A 21,660-nucleotide genomic window follows, 5' to 3' on the forward strand; every position below is an offset into this window, starting at 1 on the left:
TGAACCCAATCTTTGGTATCAGGTGGGAGGTATACAGTCACAAGAAAGAGACTATGACATTTCAATTTAATCTGAACCCAATCTTTGGTATCAGGTGGGAGGAATACAGTCACAAGAAAGAGACTGTGACATTTCAATTTAATCTGAACCCAATCTTTGGTATCAGGTGGGAGGTATTCAGTCACAAGAAAGAGACTATGACATTTCAATTTAATCTGAACCCAATCTTTGGTATCAGGTGGGAGGAATACAGTCACAAGAAAGAGACTATGACATTTCAATTTAATCTGAACCCAATCTTTGGTATCAGGTGGGAGGAATACAGTCAAAAGAAAGAGACTATGACATTTCAATTTAATCTGAACCCGGCCAAATGATTTTCATATCACTTTCAAGGTCAGGTCTTCTTGTAGCGACTATGTCATCTTTCAAGGCTGCTAAAACACCGCCACCACAAGATTTATTACTAGTTGTGGTTTCCCTGTCTCTTCGGTAGACTCTGTAGTGACTGTCCAATATTTCAGTATCAAAAATTTTTGAGTTTAACCAAGTTTCATTGAGTGAAATAATACCCAAGTACAGTCACTGAAATACATATTAAACTTATTACCGATACTACCGACATTTTGATAATAAAGTCTAATGTTAGATGATTTGTTTCCCTGGGCAACAGGTGTATGCTCTCTTCGTTCATCAAGAATGTTTGATAAATTTGCATTGTCGCAAGTGTTTGAAATCTTTGAAAAATTAGTGACAAGTGGAACACGGTCTGTGGTACTGTCAGTGAAAAATGAATTGGAGAAGGAGGGAAGAATGCATTTAGAACACTTCCATGGTTCCATAGGTGCGTAGTCCATCGCACTGTACATGTAGTTCATATTCATATTCATATTATGTACAGCTTTGAAGGCTAAAAGCCTATGAGCCGATCAAAGGTAAAAAAAAAATCAAATGTTCAACAGTCCATAGTCCAAAGTTCCACGAATAGTAACATGTATATAAATCAAACACTATCCAAGTTTATGTTAATGATGTATTTGTATTCAGCCCAGTGACTGTCTAGAGTGTTTTTGAAAGAGTTGATAGTATTCGCTGTAACAATTTTTGTTGGCAGTTTATTCCATGCATTGATGATCCGGTTTGGAAAAAAGTTGGCACGAGTTGACTTCTGACACAAAGACTTCCGAAGTTTCAATGGGTGGCCTCTCGTGGCACTATGTGTTTCGCATTGGAAAAAATGCTGGTTCGCAGAGTATTTACCATGAAGATACTTCCATACTTCTATCATATCGCCCCGCATCCTTCTGTACGACATACTGGGAATATCTAAGCGTGTCAAACGTTCACTGTAGCTCAGGTCTCTCATTCCTCCAATTAATTTTGTTGCTCTCCGTAACACATTTTCAATTAAATTGCAGTCTTTAACAAAACGTGGTGACCACACAACATTGGCGTACTCTAAATGCGGACGCACAAGGGCAATGAAGAGTCTTTTCAGTGATTCTTTGTCTAGATATGTGAATGATCTTCTAATTAAACCGAGTATCTGATTTGCCTTATTTGCTTGTTTCTGTACATGAGGAGAAAATTTCAGTTCTGTATCAACGAAGACACCAAGGTCCTTTTCTAATAAAGTTGTCTCAAGTGCAGTCTGTGTGTTTCCACTGTCCATGGTGTACTGGAAGCTTGTGTTGTTATGGCCCATATGCATGGTTTTACATTTAGAAGCATTGAACTTCAATTGCCATTGATCAGACCATGTCATTAAGTTGTCAATGTCATGTTGGAGCATCTCACAATCAGCTGTAGTTTGCACTGTTCTGTATATCTTGGTGTCATCAGCGAACATAAGACAGGAGCTATGAAGGACTGAGTCAGGTAGGTCATTGATAAAACAAACAAAAAGAACAGGACCGAGGACACTGCCTTGGGGAATTCCGCTAGTTACTGGAGCCCATTTTGATGAAAAACCATTTATTAGTACTCTTTGTTTACGATTTGAGAGAAATTCTTGAATCCAAGAGAGCACTTTACCATCGATTCCATATGCCTTTAGTTTGGAAAGAAGTTGTCATAGTTGTCATAGTCTTTGTATCAACAGCATTACCTTTACTGTTACAACTGGTGTTCCTTGTGACAAAGTGACTGTTCATGATCTCCATCCGACATAGAGCCAAAATTTCTTGATTTATATCTGCTGATAGGTTTTGAGTGGTGGAGCATCTATCTTGGCATATTAGTGATCCTTTACCTTGGTTTATTGGTGAGCAAGTAGTCCGAATGCACGAAAAACAGACATAAAGCAGAAGAGCACTGCACACACCATGTACACCCTTCACCATTTTGACTATCGGTGAGTTTTACCTGAATTATTATATTAATTTGCATATGTTGAATGGTTGAGTTGGAACAACTGCATACCGGGATGATTTTACTTATATTGTAAATATTGGTGCAAGTGTTGCTGATTATGTTTTAGTGTTGTCTTCATTTTTGACAAATGTGTTAATTTTTTCTCTACCAGTACATACTGAGTCAGACCACCTTTCCCTGTCATCTCAATGTCAATAAGATTATTGAGTGAGGCTAGTGCCCCAAGTATTAAAGTGTATTTCAAAATTTGTTTGGAGTCCAGATAAACGTGGGAAACCGAAACAGACAAGAGAAGTTGGTTTAGATATTACTATTCAGGATTGTAATTATAACATAGACTATTCTACTAAATTAATGCACTTATGTTTGTAAATCTACTGTTGTTCCTTGCAGTAAGTTGAAAAATATGGCATTGAATAGGAAATCACAGAAGCAGCTTTTGTGGATTGAGCTTTAGTGTACAGATTTACAAGCTTGGAAATACAAATGTTTGAGATGTTAAGATGTAAACTCACCAACAGTCTACACATTACAAGGTGTTGAAGCATACACACCCCATAGTACGATCATCTCAACTTACAAGAATATAACACACATATCAACAGATAGATCCTTACCAAATTCAGGAACTTTACCGGCAGATTTTCCAGATTGGATATTTGGTTCACCTTATTATGTGCCAAACTGAGATGACTCAATCTTCTACATTGAGATAAACCAGTTATTTCACTGATTCTGTTATCTAGTGATTGGATGTTAAGGTCTTAATCAACTATATCTAATTTGAATACACCATAACAAATTGGCAACCCAAGTATTACCCACAACGTTGGTCCATGTATTAATAAATTTTGCCTATGAGGGTGATGTTTGTTTGAACAGTCTTAATCATCATAACATAGTATAGAAAGCATTGTATTGTATTGTTCCAGTGTTGTATTGTATTGTATTTGTATTGTATTGTTCCAGTGTTGTATTGTATTGTATTTGTATTGTATTGTTCCAGTGTTGTATTGTATTGTATTTGTATTGTATTGTTCCAGTGTTGTATTGTATTGTATTGTATTTGTATTGTATTGTTCCAGTGTTGTATTGTATTGTATTTGTATTGTATTGTTCCAGTGTTGTATTGTATTGTATTTGTATTGTATTGTTCCAGTGTTGTATTGTATTGTATTTGTATTGCATTGTTCCAGTGTTGTATTGTATTGTAGTTGTATTGTATTGTTCCAGTGTTGTATTGTATTGTATTTGTATTGCATTGTTCCGGTGTTGTATTGTGTTGCATTGTATTGCTTAATACTTCACCAATGTGTTGTATTGTTCCAGTGTTGTATTGTATTGTATTGCTTAATACTTCACCAATGTGTTGTATTGTTCCAGTGTTGTATTGTATTGTATTGTATTGCTTAATACTTCACCAATGTATTGTATTGTTCCAGTGTTGTATTGTATTGTATTTGTATTGCATTGTTCCGGTGTTGTATTGTGTTGCATTGTATTGCTTAATACTTCACCAATGTATTGTATTGTCCCAGTGTTGTATTGTATTGTATTGCTTAATACTTTACCAATGTATACTAGATGTACAGTACCATAGCAAAGGCATGACAAACAGCTCTAAGAGAGCCAAGGGTAGCCATATAATTCTGTTTCTCATGACCAAACCAACACTATATTTCTTCATTCTTGTGATATTTAAAAAAATACTGCCAATGTAGCACAACTGTATATAGTTGACTTTTGCTATGCTAAACAAAGTTCTATTTGGTTGTTGCTATGGGCGTGGTCTTGTTGCTAGGCACATTTGCTTGCATTTTTTGAATGTGTATATACTAGCCTATTAATTCCTGTTATTATATTTATGGTATACATCATCAATTGGCTGTTGTTATGGGTGTGGTCTTGTTGCTAGGCATATTTTACTCTTTTTTTAAAAAATTCTTTATACATTTACCTACCTATCCCTGTCTTTACCTTTGTAATATGCATCATCATCATTCTCTGTTGCTAAGGGCATGGTCATGGTTGCTAGGGCCAGTTGTGTCAAAATGTTTTCAACGATAACTGCAGAATAACACCTCCAGAAACACCACACCAAGTAGACCTAATTTATTGCTGATGGGATTATCAGGTTGTGAATACACATTCATGTACACATCTCCATAGGAATCCCCATTAAATTTCAACCCAATCTGCTCAGTAGTTTTGGAATGATAGATTTTTGACCAAAAAGACACACTGTTAGACCTAATTTGCATGTCACTGATGGGATCATAATGTCTAGAACATTTCTTAATCCAAACGCCCCTAAGAATACTCCCATCGAATTTCATCCCAATCTGCTCAGTAATTTTGGAATTATAGAGTTTTGACCAAAAAGACACATTCTCATTTGCATATCACGGATCATCATGTCATGAATACTTCTTAATCTAAACACACCTAAGAACGTTCCCACCAAATCTCAGCCCCATTTACTCTGTAATTTTGGAATTATAGACTTTAGACTAATGAAAAGGCCCATTTTTAGACCTAATTAGTATATCATTGACGGGATCAACAATAATATACAAGAAAGTGCCACCAAATTTCAGGCCAATCTGCTCAATCAATGATTTTGGAGTTTAAGGGTTGTGACTAAAAACACTCATTCTACATCAAGACAAAGTAGGTCTACATCACTGGTTCTGCTGTCGTCGAAGTTACTTTCCCTAATTTTTCATTCATACTATGGTGGTGGTATAATTACATTGTATGTTATTCTCCAGTATTTTTCTTCATTCAGCTGAAAATTACTCATGATGTAAGGTTTTAGTCACTACAAGTTGCTCCACTCATAGTGACAAAGACCACTTAAGTCACTCTTAATTTTTTTTGCCTGAACGACAAAAATATAGGGGAATAACATATATTTGGTTGTTGTTTTCAATATCATATAGGTTATAAAATACTAGGCTCAGCTTTAATGATATCATATAGGTTATAAAATACTAGGCTCAGCTTTAATGATATCATATAGGTTGTAAAATACTAGGCTCAGCTTTAATGATATCATATAGGTTATAAAATACTAGGCTCAGCTTTAATGATATCATATAGGTTGTAAAATACTAGGCTCAGCTTTAATGATATCATATAGGTTATAAAATACTAGGCTCAGCTTTAATGATATCATATAGGTTATAAAATACTAGGCTCAGCTTTAATGATATCATATAGGTTATAAAATACTAGGCTCAGCTTTAATGATATCATATAGGTTGTAAAATACTAGGCTCAGCTTTAATGATATCATATAGGTTGTAAAATACTAGGCTCAGCTTTAATGATATCATATAGGTTGTAAAATACTAGGCTTAGCTTTAATGATATCAGATAGGTTGTAAAATACTAGGCTCAGCTTTAATGATATCAGATAGGTTGTAAAATACTAGGCTCAGCTTTAATGATATCATATAGGTTGTAAAATACTAGGCTCAGCTTTAATGATATCAGATAGGTTGTAAAATACTAGGCTCAGCTTTAATGATATCATATAGGTTGTAAAATACTAGGCTCAGCTTTAATGATATCATATAGGTTGTAAAATACTAGGCTCAGCTTTAATGATGTCATATAGGTTGTAAAATACTAGGCTCAGCTTTAATGATATCATATAGGTTGTAAAATACTAGGCTCAGCTTTAATGATATCATATAGGTTGTAAAATACTAGGCTCAGCTTTAATGATATCATATAGGTTGTAAAATACTAGGCTCAGCTTTAATGATATCATATAGGTTGTAAAATACTAGGCTCAGCTTTAATGATATCATATAGGTTGTAAAATACTAGGCTCAGCTTTAATGATATCATATAGGTTGTAAAATACTAGACTCAGCTTTAATGATATCATATAGGTTGTAAAATACTAGGCTCAGCTTTAATGATATCATATAGGTTGTAAAATACTAGGCTCAGCTTTAATGATATCATATAGGTTGTAAAATACTAGACTCAGCTTTAATGATATCATATAGGTTGTAAAATACTAGGCTCAGCTTTAATGATATCATATAGGTTGTAAAATACTAGGCTCAGCTATAATGATATCAGATAGGTTGTAAAATACTAGGCTCAGCTTTAATGATATCAGATAGGTTGTAAAATACTAGGCTCAGCTATAATGATATCATATAGGTTGTAAAATACTAGGCTCAGCTTTAATGATATCATATAGGTTGTAAAATACTAGGCTCAGCTTTAATGATATCAGATAGGTTGTAAAATACTAGACTCAGCTTTAATGATATCATATAGGTTGTAAAATACTAGGCTCAGCTTTAATGATATCATATAGGTTGTAAAATACTAGGCTCAGCTTTAATGATATCATATAGGTTGTAAAATACTAGGCTCAGCTATAATGATATCAGATAGGTTGTAAAATACTAGGCTCAGCTTTAATGATATCAGATAGGTTGTAAAATACTAGGCTCAGCTATAATGATATCATATAGGTTGTAAAATACTAGGCTCAGCTTTAATGATATCATATAGGTTGTAAAATACTAGGCTCAGCTTTAATGATATCAGATAGGTTGTAAAATACTAGGCTCAGCTATAATGATATCAGATAGGTTGTAAAATACTAGGCTCAGCTATAATGATATCATATAGGTTGTAAAATACTAGGCTCAGCTTTAATGATATCATATAGGTTGTAAAATACTAGGCTCAGCTATAATGATATCAGATAGGTTGTAAAATACTAGGCTCAGCTATAATGATATCAGATAGGTTGTAAAATACTAGGCTCAGCTATAATGATATCAGATAGGTTGTAAAATACTAGGCTCAGCTTTAATGATATCATATAGGTTGTAAAATACTAGGCTCAGCTTTAATGATATCATATAGGTTGTAAAATACTAGGCTCAGCTATAATGATATCAGATAGGTTGTAAAATACTAGGCTCAGCTATAATGATATCAGATAGGTTGTAAAATACTAGGCTCAGCTATAATGATATCATATAGGTTGTAAAATACTAGGCTCAGCTTTAATGATATCATATAGGCTGTAAAATACTAGGCTCAGCTATAATGATATCATATAGGTTGTAAAATACTAGGCTCAGCTTTAATGATATCAGATAGGTTGTAAAATACTAGGCTCAGCTTTAATGATATCAGATAGGTTGTAAAATACTAGGCTCAGCTATAATGATATCATATAGGCTGTAAAATACTAGGCTCACCTTTAATGATATCATATAGGTTGTAAAATACTACGCTCAGCTTTAATGATATCATATAGGTTGTAAAATACTAGGCTCAGCTTTAATGATATCATATAGGTTGTAAAATACTAGGCTCAGCTTTAATGATATCAGATAGGTTGTAAAATACTAGGCTCAGCTTTAATGATATCAGATAGGTTGTAAAATACTAGGCTCAGCTATAATGATATCATATAGGTTGTAAAATACTACGCTCAGCTTTAATGATATCATATAGGTTGTAAAATACTAGGCTCAGCTTTAATGATATCAGATAGGTTGTAAAATACTAGGCTCAGCTATAATGATATCATATAGGTTGTAAAATACTAGGCTCAGCTTTAATGATATCAGATAGGTTGTAAAATACTAGGCTCAGCTTTAATGATATCATATAGGTTGTAAAATACTAGGCTCAGCTATAATGATATCATATAGGTTGTAAAATACTAGGCTCAGCTTTAATGATATCATATAGGTTGTAAAATACTAGGCTCAGCTATAATGATATCATATAGGTTGTAAAATACTAGGCTCAACTGGGATTGTCCTTATCATCCCTAGCCTCAAAATGTAGGCACAGTGTAAGATATTGCATTGAAATCAAAGCAAATGAATCCTGCTCAATGTTGCCAACAGATGTCGGATATAAGTAAATATGTTGTGGATATATATTTTGTATGTTACATAAGCTCCTATTGATGTGGCAAAATATAAACATAGGTACATAACTCAGTGAACTATAGTATACTATAATGTGCTGTCTTATCTGATTTTGATTACACACATCTTGTTCAATATGGGACATGCAATATGTAACTGTCAATAAACTGAACTGGAGTGATATGATTATATTTTGTTGCAGAACAGCAATCACATAGTCTTCATTTAGTCACTAGTGGAAAGGGATGACAAGAGTGACCACAATGGTTGATCGTTCTGTCTGCATATCATAACTTAAGTATAGTGAAGTTTTGAAAACAATAATTCAAGGATACTGTCCAATACCAGTTTGGTAAGTGCATGGTGGGCTGACAGGTCAGTCATTTCGTCAATATGGTTATAGGACAAGTCAACCTCCTGAAAATAACAATAAATAAATCAAGAAACAATGGGGGCATTGACGTTATTCAGTTTGATTAAATTAAAGAGTTATTACAATATACAATAATTAGACTAAGTACTCACAGAATAATGTATGCCAAATAAATATGTGTTACCTGCCAAACACTGTTCCATATCTTGCTGTTAGAGGTTACATTGTATTTATCCATTATGGAATAATAGTTTATTTTTTCTGAAATTCATGGAGTCGGCATACTTGACACTGTTCCAAGTTAGATAAAAATATCTATACTCATACGTCATAGTTTTGGTCAATAGTCTTTTGGGAGACTTTCACAAAATTCCCAAATGTCTGTCTTGTTCTGTGTTGATGAACTTGTAGTCACACCGACATTGTTACACTGATGTTCCTTATATGTTTGATTCAAACTGCTCAATGCAAATTCTCAATGCTCAATGCATGGTGGCAAGTAATATCGACAATCCTGAAGGTAAGAATCAGTCGATTTCTACTACTAAAAATCGAAAATACGTATTCCTATAGCGTGCGTTCTGGGAAGAATGGGTTTGAGGAACAACAGGGAAAATTTCATTGATCGATTCCACCGTTTGTGGGAGGAGTTAGCGAAAAACTTTTCCTACCGACTGATGTCCTATTCTAAACACACGTCCCTATACGAATGCATGTACATACGTATATTGAACCACTGATCTTCTATCAGCGTACTGTGGGGTTTGTTAGCTGGCTGGCTGTAAATATCGTATGCTTTACTTTTTACATAGAATTTGCAGGCAACGTATAGGTTTGTTATTCTGTCTACATAAAATATAGTACTACTGTCAATATTGTACACGCATTCATATGGACGTGTGTTTAGAATAGGACAGTCGTCGGTAGAAAAAGTTTTTCGCTAACTCCTCCCACAAACGGTGGAATCGATCAATGAAATTTTCCCTGTTGTTCCCCCAACCCATTCTTCCCAGAACGCACGCTATAGGAATACGTATTTTCGATTTTTATTAGTAGAAATTGACTGATTCTTACCTTCAGGATTGTCGATGTTATTTGCCACCATGTTGAATACGCAATGGACGCTGGGAAAATCAGGACTTTGTGTTCGTCGCAATATAGACTTTGCTTGTAACTAAACGACTTGTACCAGGTACTATGTAGAATTTCCCCGCAACTTTTATATTTGTACTTGTCACTATATCGATCGTGCTCTAGACTAATATTTGTTACCTACCCCTGAGAACAGGCCACAGTAAACAGTTCTCAACACGTACATGTACTTCAGTATAATGATTGGATCGGAATGTTTTGGGTTTTTTGACAAATACGTGGCACAATGTCTAGGAATATTTTTAGTCAAATTTTGAACAGTAACTCAGTGACCGTGGAAAAAAATTGTTCAATAGTTTGCCTGTCAAGAAAAATAACTTACGTCTCTGTTCATGCATCCAAATGTGTCAACACATTTCAATTTAGATTACTACCAGTTCAACATACAATGTAAAGTAATGTCATGTACAGTACATACATTGTACTCCAGTATCTGGTTTTAGCCCCAGGGGGATATTCCCTTTATTTGAGTACACATATATGTGCCGCCCTTTGGGGTGCGTTTTCTAGCCCTTTGTTCCGATGGGGTCTGTCTTTTTTCGAGCTGAAGAGTTTAAAATTGGGTCCACTTTGCATTATTTTCAATTTTGCTTGGTCAAAAATGTTGTCCATTGTCCTTTACCATATTATAACTGCCATTAATTGCCCCAAAATGTTACCTCATAAGGAAAATAAAGTATTTAGGGCTAAAATTTCATCTTTTAAAAACCTGTAATGGTCTAAAATGGTGTATTGATGTTTTGTTAAAATGGGTCTAAAATGGGGCCTGGCTTTCCAGCACTGGCCACACACCCCTACCAGAGCTGGCCACAGCTACCATCCCCTGGGGTTTTAGCATGGCATAAAGTATGACTATTATTTTTATAGCTGGCTTTCAAGCATAGCAAGGTGTTGATGTCAAATATTTGTTGTTTGTTATAGGAAGATAATCAGTGTCTACCAAGAAAGATAGTGGCTTGTTAATCGTTCACTGATTATTCAGGGATTAGACTGCGTGGGTGTTCATGTTTCCACATGGACCTCCAAGAACCATGGGATTTAAATCTTCCCATTTAAATGAAAAGTTCAAATAAATGAAAGTAATTATTAGCCACTGCAAGCGATTGTGTAAAAAGCTATACTTACGGTATCTAATGGTGCTTACCTTCAGATTAAATGGTGGTATGAAATCCAACAGATTTACAATCTCATTGTGAGAGGCATCAAGTTCTATCAGATATGGCATGGAACCCAGTGGACTTAAATCTGAAAATACCAAACCATATACTGATTGATGAGTATTTACTCTTTATTAATTATGATGTACTCAGTTTCACACTTTTCTAAACATGTGAAAGATTCTCTAAGGCTAAGCTGCACCTTTTGCTTACTTGCAATGAAAATAGTGTCAATGGTGTTGTAGCACATCTGTACAGTTTTATAAAATGTTTATCCACATGCTGATCCATGCTAGGTATACATGTAGGTGTTCATTTGCTAAATGATTATCCAGTTGCCTATCAAACCATGTTGTTATCTTTGCAAAAGACACGACCATTTTGCTGCTGCTATGGGCATGGTCATGTTGATAGACATATTTGCATACATTTTTTAAATGTTCGTTCACTTGTCTATGAATCCCTTATGCTATCTTTGTGATATACATCATCGTATGGCTGGTGCTATGGGCATGCTCTTGTTGCTGGGTATATTTGCATATATTTTTTAATGTTTATTCATTTGCCTAGTAATCCCTGTTATTATCTTTGCAATATACATGATCATGTGACTGTTGCTATGGGCATGACCTTGTTGCTAGACATACATGTATTTGCATACATTTTGTGAATGTTTGTACACTTGTCTAAGAATCCCTGTTGTTATATTTGTGAAATACACCATTATTTAGCTGTTGCTATGGGCATCGTCATGGTTGCTAGAGATATGGGCATACATTTTTTAAATATTTACTCACTTGCCTATCAGATATTGTTATTTTAGCAAAAGCATATTGCCATTTGGCTGTTGCAAAGGGCATGGTCATAGTTCCCAAGGCCAATTGTGTCACAATGTTCTCAAAACATCTCACCAAATTTCACTCCCATTGACCAAGTACTGTTTGAGATATGTTTTTTTGACCAAAATTCACATTTTTACACCTAATTTGCATATTACTGATGAGATCATTACTACTGCTACTGCCACTACTCCTACTACTGCTGTCTCATAACCCCTAGGTGGAGTTGTTGAGGCACCACTGATGATACCCTGGCAATGTCCCGCCTCTTGTCACAATCTGCTGCAGCCCACTGCAATCTGGCGAAGGACAGGCCCATCCACTCCTGGTTGTTGTCTTCCCATCTCTTTCTCTGTCTGCTTCTACGTCTTCCCCCTGGTACTGTACCTTGAAGGATGATTTTTGCAAGGCTGGTTAGTAACACACTTGCTAGGCAACCCTTTGGATCACCTTCTAGTGGTGAACTTAGCAACAGTGCAAGCTCCTGTGGGCCGGTTTATCATCTTGTGAAGTGCCCATACCATTTCAGTTGACTATTCTTAACAAGCGTTAGTAGATCTACATACATGTATGGCCCAATGGCTCTTCTGATCCTGTTGCTAACTTCCTCATTGGGCACGGTCTTTGTATGAGATGTTCATTATCTTTCAATAACATCTCATTTCGAGGGCTTGTATACGTCGCTGGAGTTCTGCAGTGAGAGTTCAGGTCTCACAAGCATACAAGAAGATGGAGAAGTCAAGTGTATGCATACATGTACATGTAAGTCTAATCTTGGACTTGACAGAGATGTTCTTATCATGCCACACAATCTTTAGTTTTGTTACCACTGCTATCGTTTGTGCAATTTTGGCCAGGACTTCTGGCTTGAATCCACTGTCAGAGACCATGGCACCTAAATACTTGAAGTTGGTAATGGTTTCAATCTTCTCCAATCTTGCCTTCCACTTTAATTTCTTTCTTGATTCCCTTAGGGTTTTGGTCATGAGTTTTGTTTGCAATGTTGTGTCTAGGTGCTTAACAAGCTTTGTAAGTTCTTCCTCGCCCACCAGACCATCAACGTTATCAGCAAAACATAGGTTGGTGATCACCCTGCCCCCGTTACTGACTATTCCTTTGTGTCCTTCCAGTGCATCAGTCATCATCCTCTCAAGAAAGAGGTTGAATAGAGTGGGTGAGAGTAGACTTCATTATGCTTAATATTTCTTCATCTACATGTATACACCCCCACATGCATCCCTACTAAATTTCTGCGAAATCTGCTTGGTAGTTTTGGAACTAAAGATTTTTAACCAAAAAGACACATTTGTAGCCCCAATTTGCATGTTATTGTTATTGATGGAATCATCATGTTATGAGCAAATCTTAATCTACACATGCCTAAAAACATTCCCACCAAATTTCAGATCAATTTTACCAGTAGTTTTTTAGTTTAATTTTTTTGACCAAAATTGAAATTTTTTTACCCAAATCACACACCTGTGATGCGATCATGTTGCTTTGAATAATTTCCCAACTAGACACCAAAAGTAATGTCCCCATCAAATACCAAGTCAATTGTTTTGGTGGTTTTTGAGTTTATGTCGTTCACATACACACACACACACACATACATACATACATACATACATACATACATACATACATACATACATACATGTACACAGATGGACAGACACCACACCATGCCTACAGTACTATTGAATCTTAACAATTCAGTTGTGCTAAAGATATCACCAATGGTATTTTAGCACAACTGTACAGTTTATGTGGTAATTAGTTTACCAAATTTAAATTGAATGCCTCCTGTAAGGGCAAAACCATAGATTTTTGGGATTACACACATTGTTGAATGCAAAATTCTAAACTATAGCTATAATACATGATGTACCACTTATTGTGACTTAATTGGAAATTAATCATATGAAACTAAATGAAATTTGAAGCTTGCATAGTTAACATAGCCTAATTATTAAAAATAGCCCCCATGGCATTCTAACACAACTGCATTTAGCTGTTGCTATGGGTGTGGTCTTGTTGCTAGACATATTTGCTTACATTTTTTGACTGTTTACTTCCTTGCCTATTAATCCATTATCTTTGCAATATAAACCATCATGTGGCTGTTGCTATGGGCGTTGTCTATTGTTAGGCATTTTGCATACATTTAAAAAAAATCTTTTCACTTACCTACCCATCCCTGTTGTTATCATTGTAATGTGCATCACCATTTCACTGTTGCTAAGGGCATTTTCATGGTTCTTAGGGCAATTGTGTCAAAATGTTTTCAACAATACCTGTAGAATAACCCTCCAGAAACATCCCCACCAAGATTCAGCCCATTCACCATGCAGTTTTCAAGATATACATGTATGTTTTTGATCAAAATTGACATTTTTAGACCTTATCTGCATATCGCCAATGGGATCATCATGTTGTGAATACAGCGTCATCTGCACATCTCCAGATGCACACCCACTAAATTCAAGCTCAATCTGCTCAGTATTTTGGAATTACAAATTTTTTAGACCTAATTTGCATATCACTGATGGGATCATCATGTTATGAAAATTTCATAATCTAAACATCCCTAAACAAGTTCCCACAAAATTTCAGCTCAACCAACTCAGCAGTTTTGGAATAAAAATTTTTTAACAAAATGACATATTTTGGTCCTAATTTGCATATAATTGATGGGATCATTATGTCATGAATAATTCTTAATCTAAACACCCCTATGAACATTCCCACTAAATATCAGACCGATCTGCCCATTAGCTTTTGAGTTTAAGTTTTTTGACCAAAAATCACGTTTTTGACCCAAATCACACATCAGTGGTAAGATCTTTTTGATTTGAACAATTTCCCAACTAGACACCCAAGGTAATATACCCACCAAATATCATGGCAATCAGTCCAGTGGTTTTTAACTTTGAGTTTGTTTACACGCACGCATGCACACACACACACACACACACACACACACACACACACACACACAAACACATCCACAGACAGACAATTTTAGGTTATTCAAACCCTTTCAAGCAATAACCTTCAAGCTAAACGTGTCTGTGTTTACATTGTCGTTAAGGTAACATCACATGTTTCGTTAAAGGACATGAACTTTCGTTACGTGAAGTACAATGTAGTTCTACAATGTAGGTCATCCCTAAAAAAGGTCAAAGAGCAGCTAGTGAGAAATATTACCTACATTGTACTCTGTATTAGTCTTCACAAAACAGTCATAACAGCGTGTCAAATGTAACTAAATAAAACCGCAAATATCAATAACTTGTAAACTGCACTTCAGTTAACGCAGTGTTTAAAATACTAACAAGCATATCAGTTCCTATGCCTAAACTATGAAAAATGTAAAACTGTCACACATGCAATATCAATGCCCCTATAACAATGCTGCAAGCCCATTTTTATGTGACATGGGAAACTCATTTAAAACTTACATTTACATTAGCTTTTCAAAGTTTGGAAATATTACCTCGAAGGCTACATGTATGATATAGTACGAATAACCTAAAAATTGTCTTAAATAAAACCAAAAAAACTGCAGATCTGCCAGGGGAAACCCCAAGGACTCCCTCACCCCCAGAGGTCACTCATGCATTCAACCAACAATCAGATGCACCAACCTTTTTACTGTCATAATGGTATTAAACTTTTGAATATTTTCACCCTATGCTAATTTGAGCTCATATTGTCTTTTAAAGATATGAAATGTTTGCTAAGATCATCTAAAATTGCCTTAAACTCCAAATCTCCCCTACCAATGATATTACTATTAGATGTGCTGACCTTTACTATAATTAACTTTTTAAGAACATATTTCAACCCTATGTAAGTTATAAAGAATTATAGTTTCTGATACTTGATGGTACTGTCTTGTAAAGCTTGGAAGTTATTGCTTGAAAGGGTTTGAATAGCCTAAAATTGGCTTTAAGAGAAAGAACCTTCAGGGCTTCTAGGGGAAGACCCCCTAGGACCCCCATAAGAGATGTACATATTCCCTTCTCAAGCTTTCCCACTACCTTTCACAGTCAAGATGCTATTAAACTCCACTTGGAATATATTTACCCTGTATAGTCAATAATTATAAGATAGTACTATTCCGGGATCTTATAAAGTATTTGCAAGACAAAACAGTCAAGCAGTCCACACTGAGTCATGATAAAAAAATACCCATGATGTAAATATGATGTATGATGGGGGGATGGGGGGGGGGGGGGGGGGGGGAAGGGGGAAGGCATCATATTTTAAAATTAAGGGGGTCAGTCTGTTTTTGGTTTGTTTTACAGATAGGGGGGTCAGTGATTTTTTGCCAGCCCGATGGAAGAATCCACCCCATTCTCCCCAGCCTAAAGAAGCTAACCAGTCCATAAAAAGTGCACAGAACAAATTGGTAGAGACGCCAAAATAGTTGTTTCAGAAATTCTTGAGGAGATTAAATGGAATAAACATGTGATGGATTTGATAGGTTATTACAGACACACAATTCTAAAAGACTTCTAAAGTTATACATATTCCATGGTTTGTTTTGTTCAAAAGTTTAGAAATCATGTGAACAGTACACTTACCAGTGATACGGTTGTATGGAATCTCCACTTTCTGTAGCTGTGTGTATTCGGTAAGTATGGAAATATCTACTAAATTATAACCCTGGAACAAACAAAATGAGTGAAGCATGACTTTAATTGTGTTTTGAAATCATTAATACAATAGCAACTAAACCTTCTTCTAAATAAAAATTATCACTATTCTCTTGTATTCTGTATACATATTAAAAGTTACCTGCTGTAACTGTTCTGAATACAATTTAAGAGTACAATGTACTGTAATTCTTGTGTAATACAATGTATCTGTTACCAACAACATCAAGTTCGTAAAGTTCTGTTCCTAATCCTCCCCTAGATTTTTATAAAATAATATCCAATGATCATGTTGTGTGTGAAGTGACTATGATTATTGGGGAAATATCACTTTATCACTTTCTTTTACAACAAGGATTGCCAAATCTCTTATAGGAGCACAAGCTGAGTTTTATGTTTTTGGAGTGTCATTTTTTTCTGCATGTTGAAAGGTAATCACAGTATTCTACTTACTGATGGATACTTAACTATCACTTGCAATTAACTGAACCCAAACCTGGTTTTACGATATAATATATATATACACTGATTCAGAATTTGTGATTGATACATAGACGTAATACTAGTATTGAAACAGTCCCAGGTAAACATGTAACACTAGTATTGTAACAGTCCCAGGTAAACACGTAATACTAGTATTGTAACAGTCCCAGGTAAACACATAACACTAGTATTGTAACAGTCCCAGGTAAACATGTAACACTAGTATTGTAACAGTCCCAGGTAAACATGTAACACTAGTATTGTAACAGTCCCAGGTAAACACGTAATACTAGTATTGTAACAGTCCCAGGTAAACACATAACACTAGTATTGTAACAGTCCCGGGTAAACACGTAATACTAGTATTGTAACAGTCCCGGGTAAACACGTAATACTAGTATTGTAACAGTCCCAGGTAAACACATAATACTAGTATTGTAACAGTCCCGGGTAAACATGTAATACTAGTATTGTAACAGTCCCAGGTAAACACGGATTACTAGTATTGTAACAGTCCCGGGTAAACATGTAATACTAGTATTGTAACAGTCCCGGGTAAACACGTAATACTAGTATTGTAACAGTCCCGGGTAAACACGTAATACTAGTATTGTAACAGTCCCGGGTAAACATGTAATACTAGTATTGTAACAGTCCCGGGTAAACACGTAATACTAGTATTGTAACAGTCCCAGGTAAACACGTAATACTAGTATTGTAACAGTCCCAGGTAAACATGTAATACTAGTATTGTAACAGTCCCAGGTAAACATGTAACACTAGTATTGTAACAGTCCCAGGTAAACATGTAACACTAGTATTGTAACAGTCCCAGGTAAACATGTAATACTAGTATTGTAACAGTCCCAGGTAAACACGTAATACTAGTATTGTAACAGTCCCAGGTAAACACATAATACTAGTATTGTAATAATCCCGGGTAAACACGTAATACTAGTATTGTAACAATCCCAGGTAAACACGTAATACTAGTATTGTAACAGTCCCAGGTAAACACATAACACTAGTATTATAACAGTCCCAGGTAAACACATAACACTAGTATTGTAACAGTCCCGGGTAAACATGTAACACTAGTATTGTAACAGTCCCGGGTAAACACATAATACTAGTATTGTAACAATCCCAGGTAAACATGTAATACTAGTATTGTAACAGTCCCAGGTAAACACGTAATACTAGTATTATAACAGTCCCAGGTAAACACATAACACTTGTATTGTAACAGTCCCAGGTAAACACGTAATACTAGTATTGTAACAGTCCCAGGTAAACACATAACACTAGTATTGTAACAGTCCCAGGTAAACACATAACACTAGTATTGTAACAGTCCCAGGTAAACACATAACACTAGTATTGTAACAGTCCCAGGTAAACACGTAATACTAGTATTGTAACAGTCCCAGGTAAACACATAACACTAGTATTGTAACAGTCCCAGGTAAACACGTAATACTAGTATTATAACAGTCCCAGGTAAACACATAATACTAGTATTGTAACAGTCCCGGGTAAACACGTAACACTAGTATTGTAACAGTCCCGGGTAAACACGTAATACTAATATTGTAACAATCCCAGGTAAACACGTAATACTAGTATTGTAACAGTCCCAGGTAAACACGTAATACTAGTATTGTAACAGTCCCAGGTAAACACGTAATACTAGTATTGTAACAGTCCCAGGTAAACACGTAATACTAGTATTGTAACAGTCCCAGGTAAACACGTAATACTAGTATTGTAACAGTCCCAGGTAAACACGTAATACTAGTATTGTAACAGTCCCAGGTAAACACGTAATACTAGTATTGTAACAGTCCCAGGTAAACACGTAATACTAGTATTGTAACAGTCCCAGGTAAACACGTAATACTAGTATTGTAACAGTCCCAGGTAAACATGTAATACTAGTATTGTAACAGTTCTGGGTAAACACATAACACTAGTATTGTAACAGTCCCAGGTAAACACGTAATACTAATATTGTAACAATCCCAGGTAAACACGGAATACTAGTATTGTAACAGTCCCAGGTAAACACGTAATACTAGTATTGTAACAGTCCCAGGTAAACACGTAATACTAGTATTGTAACAGTCCCAGGTAAACACGTAATACTAGTATTGTAACAGTCCCGGGTAAACACGTAATACTAGTATTGTAACAGTCCCGGGTAAACACGTAATACTAGTATTGTAACAGTCCCAGGTAAACACATAATACTAGTATTGTAACAATCCCAGGTAAACACGTAATACTAGTATTGTAACAGTCCCAGGTAAACACATAACACTAGTATTGTAACAGTCCCAGGTAAACACGTAATACTAGTATTGTAACAGTCCCAGGTAAACACGTAATACTAGTATTGTAACAGTCCCGGGTAAACACGTAATACTAGTATTGTAACAGTCCCAGGTAAACACATAACACTAGTATTGTAACAGTCCCAGGTAAACACGTAACACTAGTAGTGTAACAGTCCCAGGTAAACACGTAATACTAGTATTGTAACAGTCCCAGGTAAACATGTAATACTAGTATTGTAACAGTCCCGGGTAAACACGTAATACTAGTATTGTAACAGTCCCAGGTAAACACATAACACTAGTATTGTAACAGTCCCGGGTAAACATGTAACACTAGTATTGTAACAGTCCCAGGTAAACATGTAACACTAGTATTGTAACAGTCCCAGGTAAACACGTAACACTAGTAGGGTAACAGTCCCAGGTAAACACGTAATACTAGTATTGTAACAGTCCCAGGTAAACACGTAATACTAGTATTGTAACAGTCCCGGGTAAACACGTAATACTAGTATTGTAACAGTCCCGGGTAAACACGTAATACTAGTATTGTAACAGTTCTGGGTAAACACGTAATACTAGTATTGTAACAGTCCCAGGTAAACATGTAACACTAGTATTGTAACAGTCCCAGGTAAACACGTAACACTAGTAGTGTAACAGTCCCAGGTAAACACGTAATACTAGTATTGTAACAGTCCCAGGTAAACACATAATACTAGTATTGTAACAGTCCCGGGAAAACACGTAATACTAGTATTGTAACAGTCCCAGGTAAACACATAACACTAGTATTGTAACAGTCCCGGGTAAACACGTAATACTAGTATTGTAACAGTCCCAGGTAAACACATAACACTAGTATTGTAACAGTCCCGGGTAAACACATAACACTAGTATTGTAACAGTCCCAGGTAAACACGTAATACTAGTATTGTAACAGTCCCAGGTAAACATGTAATACTAGTATTGTAACAGTCCCAGGTAAACACATAATACTAGTATTATAACAGTCCCAGGTAAACACGTAATACTAGTATTGTAACAGTCCCAGGTAAACACGTAATACTAGTATTGTAACAGTCCCAGGTAAACACGTAATACTAGTATTGTAACAGTCCCAGGTAAACACGTAATACTAGTATTGTAACAGTCCCGGGTAAACACGTAATACTAGTATTGTAACAGTCCCGGGTAAACACGTAATACTAGTATTGTAACAGTCCCAGGTAAACACATAATACTAGTATTGTAACAGTCCCAGGTAAACACGTAATACTAGTATTGTAACAGTCCCAGGTAAACACATAACACTAGTATTGTAACAGTCCCAGGTAAACACGTAATACTAGTATTGTAACAGTCCCAGGTAAACATGTAATACTAGTATTGTAACAATCCCAGGTAAACATGTAATACTAGTATTGTAACAGTCCCAGGTAAACACATAACACTAGTATTGTAACAGTCCCAGGTAAACACATAATACTAGTATTATAACAGTCCCAGGTAAACACGTAACACTAGTAGTGTAACAGTCCCGGGTAAACACGTAATACTAGTATTGTAACAGTCCCAGGTAAACATGTAATACTAGTATTGTAACAATCCCAGGTAAACATGTAACACTAGTATTGTAACAATCCCTGGTAAACACATAACACTAGTATTGTAACAGTCCCAGGTAAACACGTAATACTAGTATTGTAACAGTCCCAGGTAAACACATAACACTAGTATTGTAACAGTCCCAGGTAAACACGTAACACTAGTAGTGTAACAGTCCCAGGTAAACACGTATTACTAGTATTGTAACAGTCCCAGGTAAACACGTAATACTAGTATTGTAACAGTCCCGGGTAAACACGTAATACTAGTATTGTAACAGTCCCGGGTAAACACGTAATACTAGTATTGTAACAGTCCCGGGTAAACACGTAATACTAGTATTGTAACAGTCCCAGGTAAACACATAACACTAGTATTGTAACAGTCCCAGGTAAACACGTAATACTAGTATTGTAACAATCCCTGGTAAACACGTAATACTAGTATTGTAACAGTCCCAGGTAAACACATAATACTAGTATTGTAACAGTCCCAGGTAAACACATAACACTTGTATTGTAACAGTCCCGGGTAAACACGTAATACTAGTATTGTAACAATCCCAGGTAAACACGTAATACTAGTATTGTAACAGTCCCAGGTAAACACATAACACTAGTATTGTAACAGTCCCGGGTAAACACGTAATACTAGTATTGTAACAGTCCCAGGTAAACACATAACACTAGTATTGTAACAGTCCCGGGTAAACACGTAATACTAGTATTGTAACAGTCCCAGGTAAACA

General features: G+C 35.7%; 1 protein-coding gene across 2 annotated transcripts in view; it reads right to left on the reverse strand.

The window, feature by feature from the left end:
• LOC144436590 (leucine-rich repeat and guanylate kinase domain-containing protein-like) overlaps positions 1-21,660 on the reverse strand; it is a 101,361-nt gene that overhangs the window by 72,539 nt on the left and 7,162 nt on the right. For both annotated transcript variants that reach the window (XM_078125422.1, XM_078125415.1), the window contains exons 3-6: positions 16,414-16,495; positions 10,970-11,070; positions 8,636-8,717; positions 2,991-3,115 (exon numbers count right to left, since the gene is read on the reverse strand). In XM_078125422.1, the coding sequence (XP_077981548.1) occupies positions 2,991-3,115; positions 8,636-8,717; positions 10,970-11,070; positions 16,414-16,495 (390 nt within the window). The remainder of the gene's footprint in view (positions 1-2,990; positions 3,116-8,635; positions 8,718-10,969; positions 11,071-16,413; positions 16,496-21,660) is intronic.

Source organism: Glandiceps talaboti, chromosome 1 (assembly GCF_964340395.1).
Source record: "Glandiceps talaboti chromosome 1, keGlaTala1.1, whole genome shotgun sequence".
In the NCBI taxonomy this organism is placed as follows: Eukaryota; Metazoa; Hemichordata; class Enteropneusta; family Spengelidae; genus Glandiceps; species Glandiceps talaboti.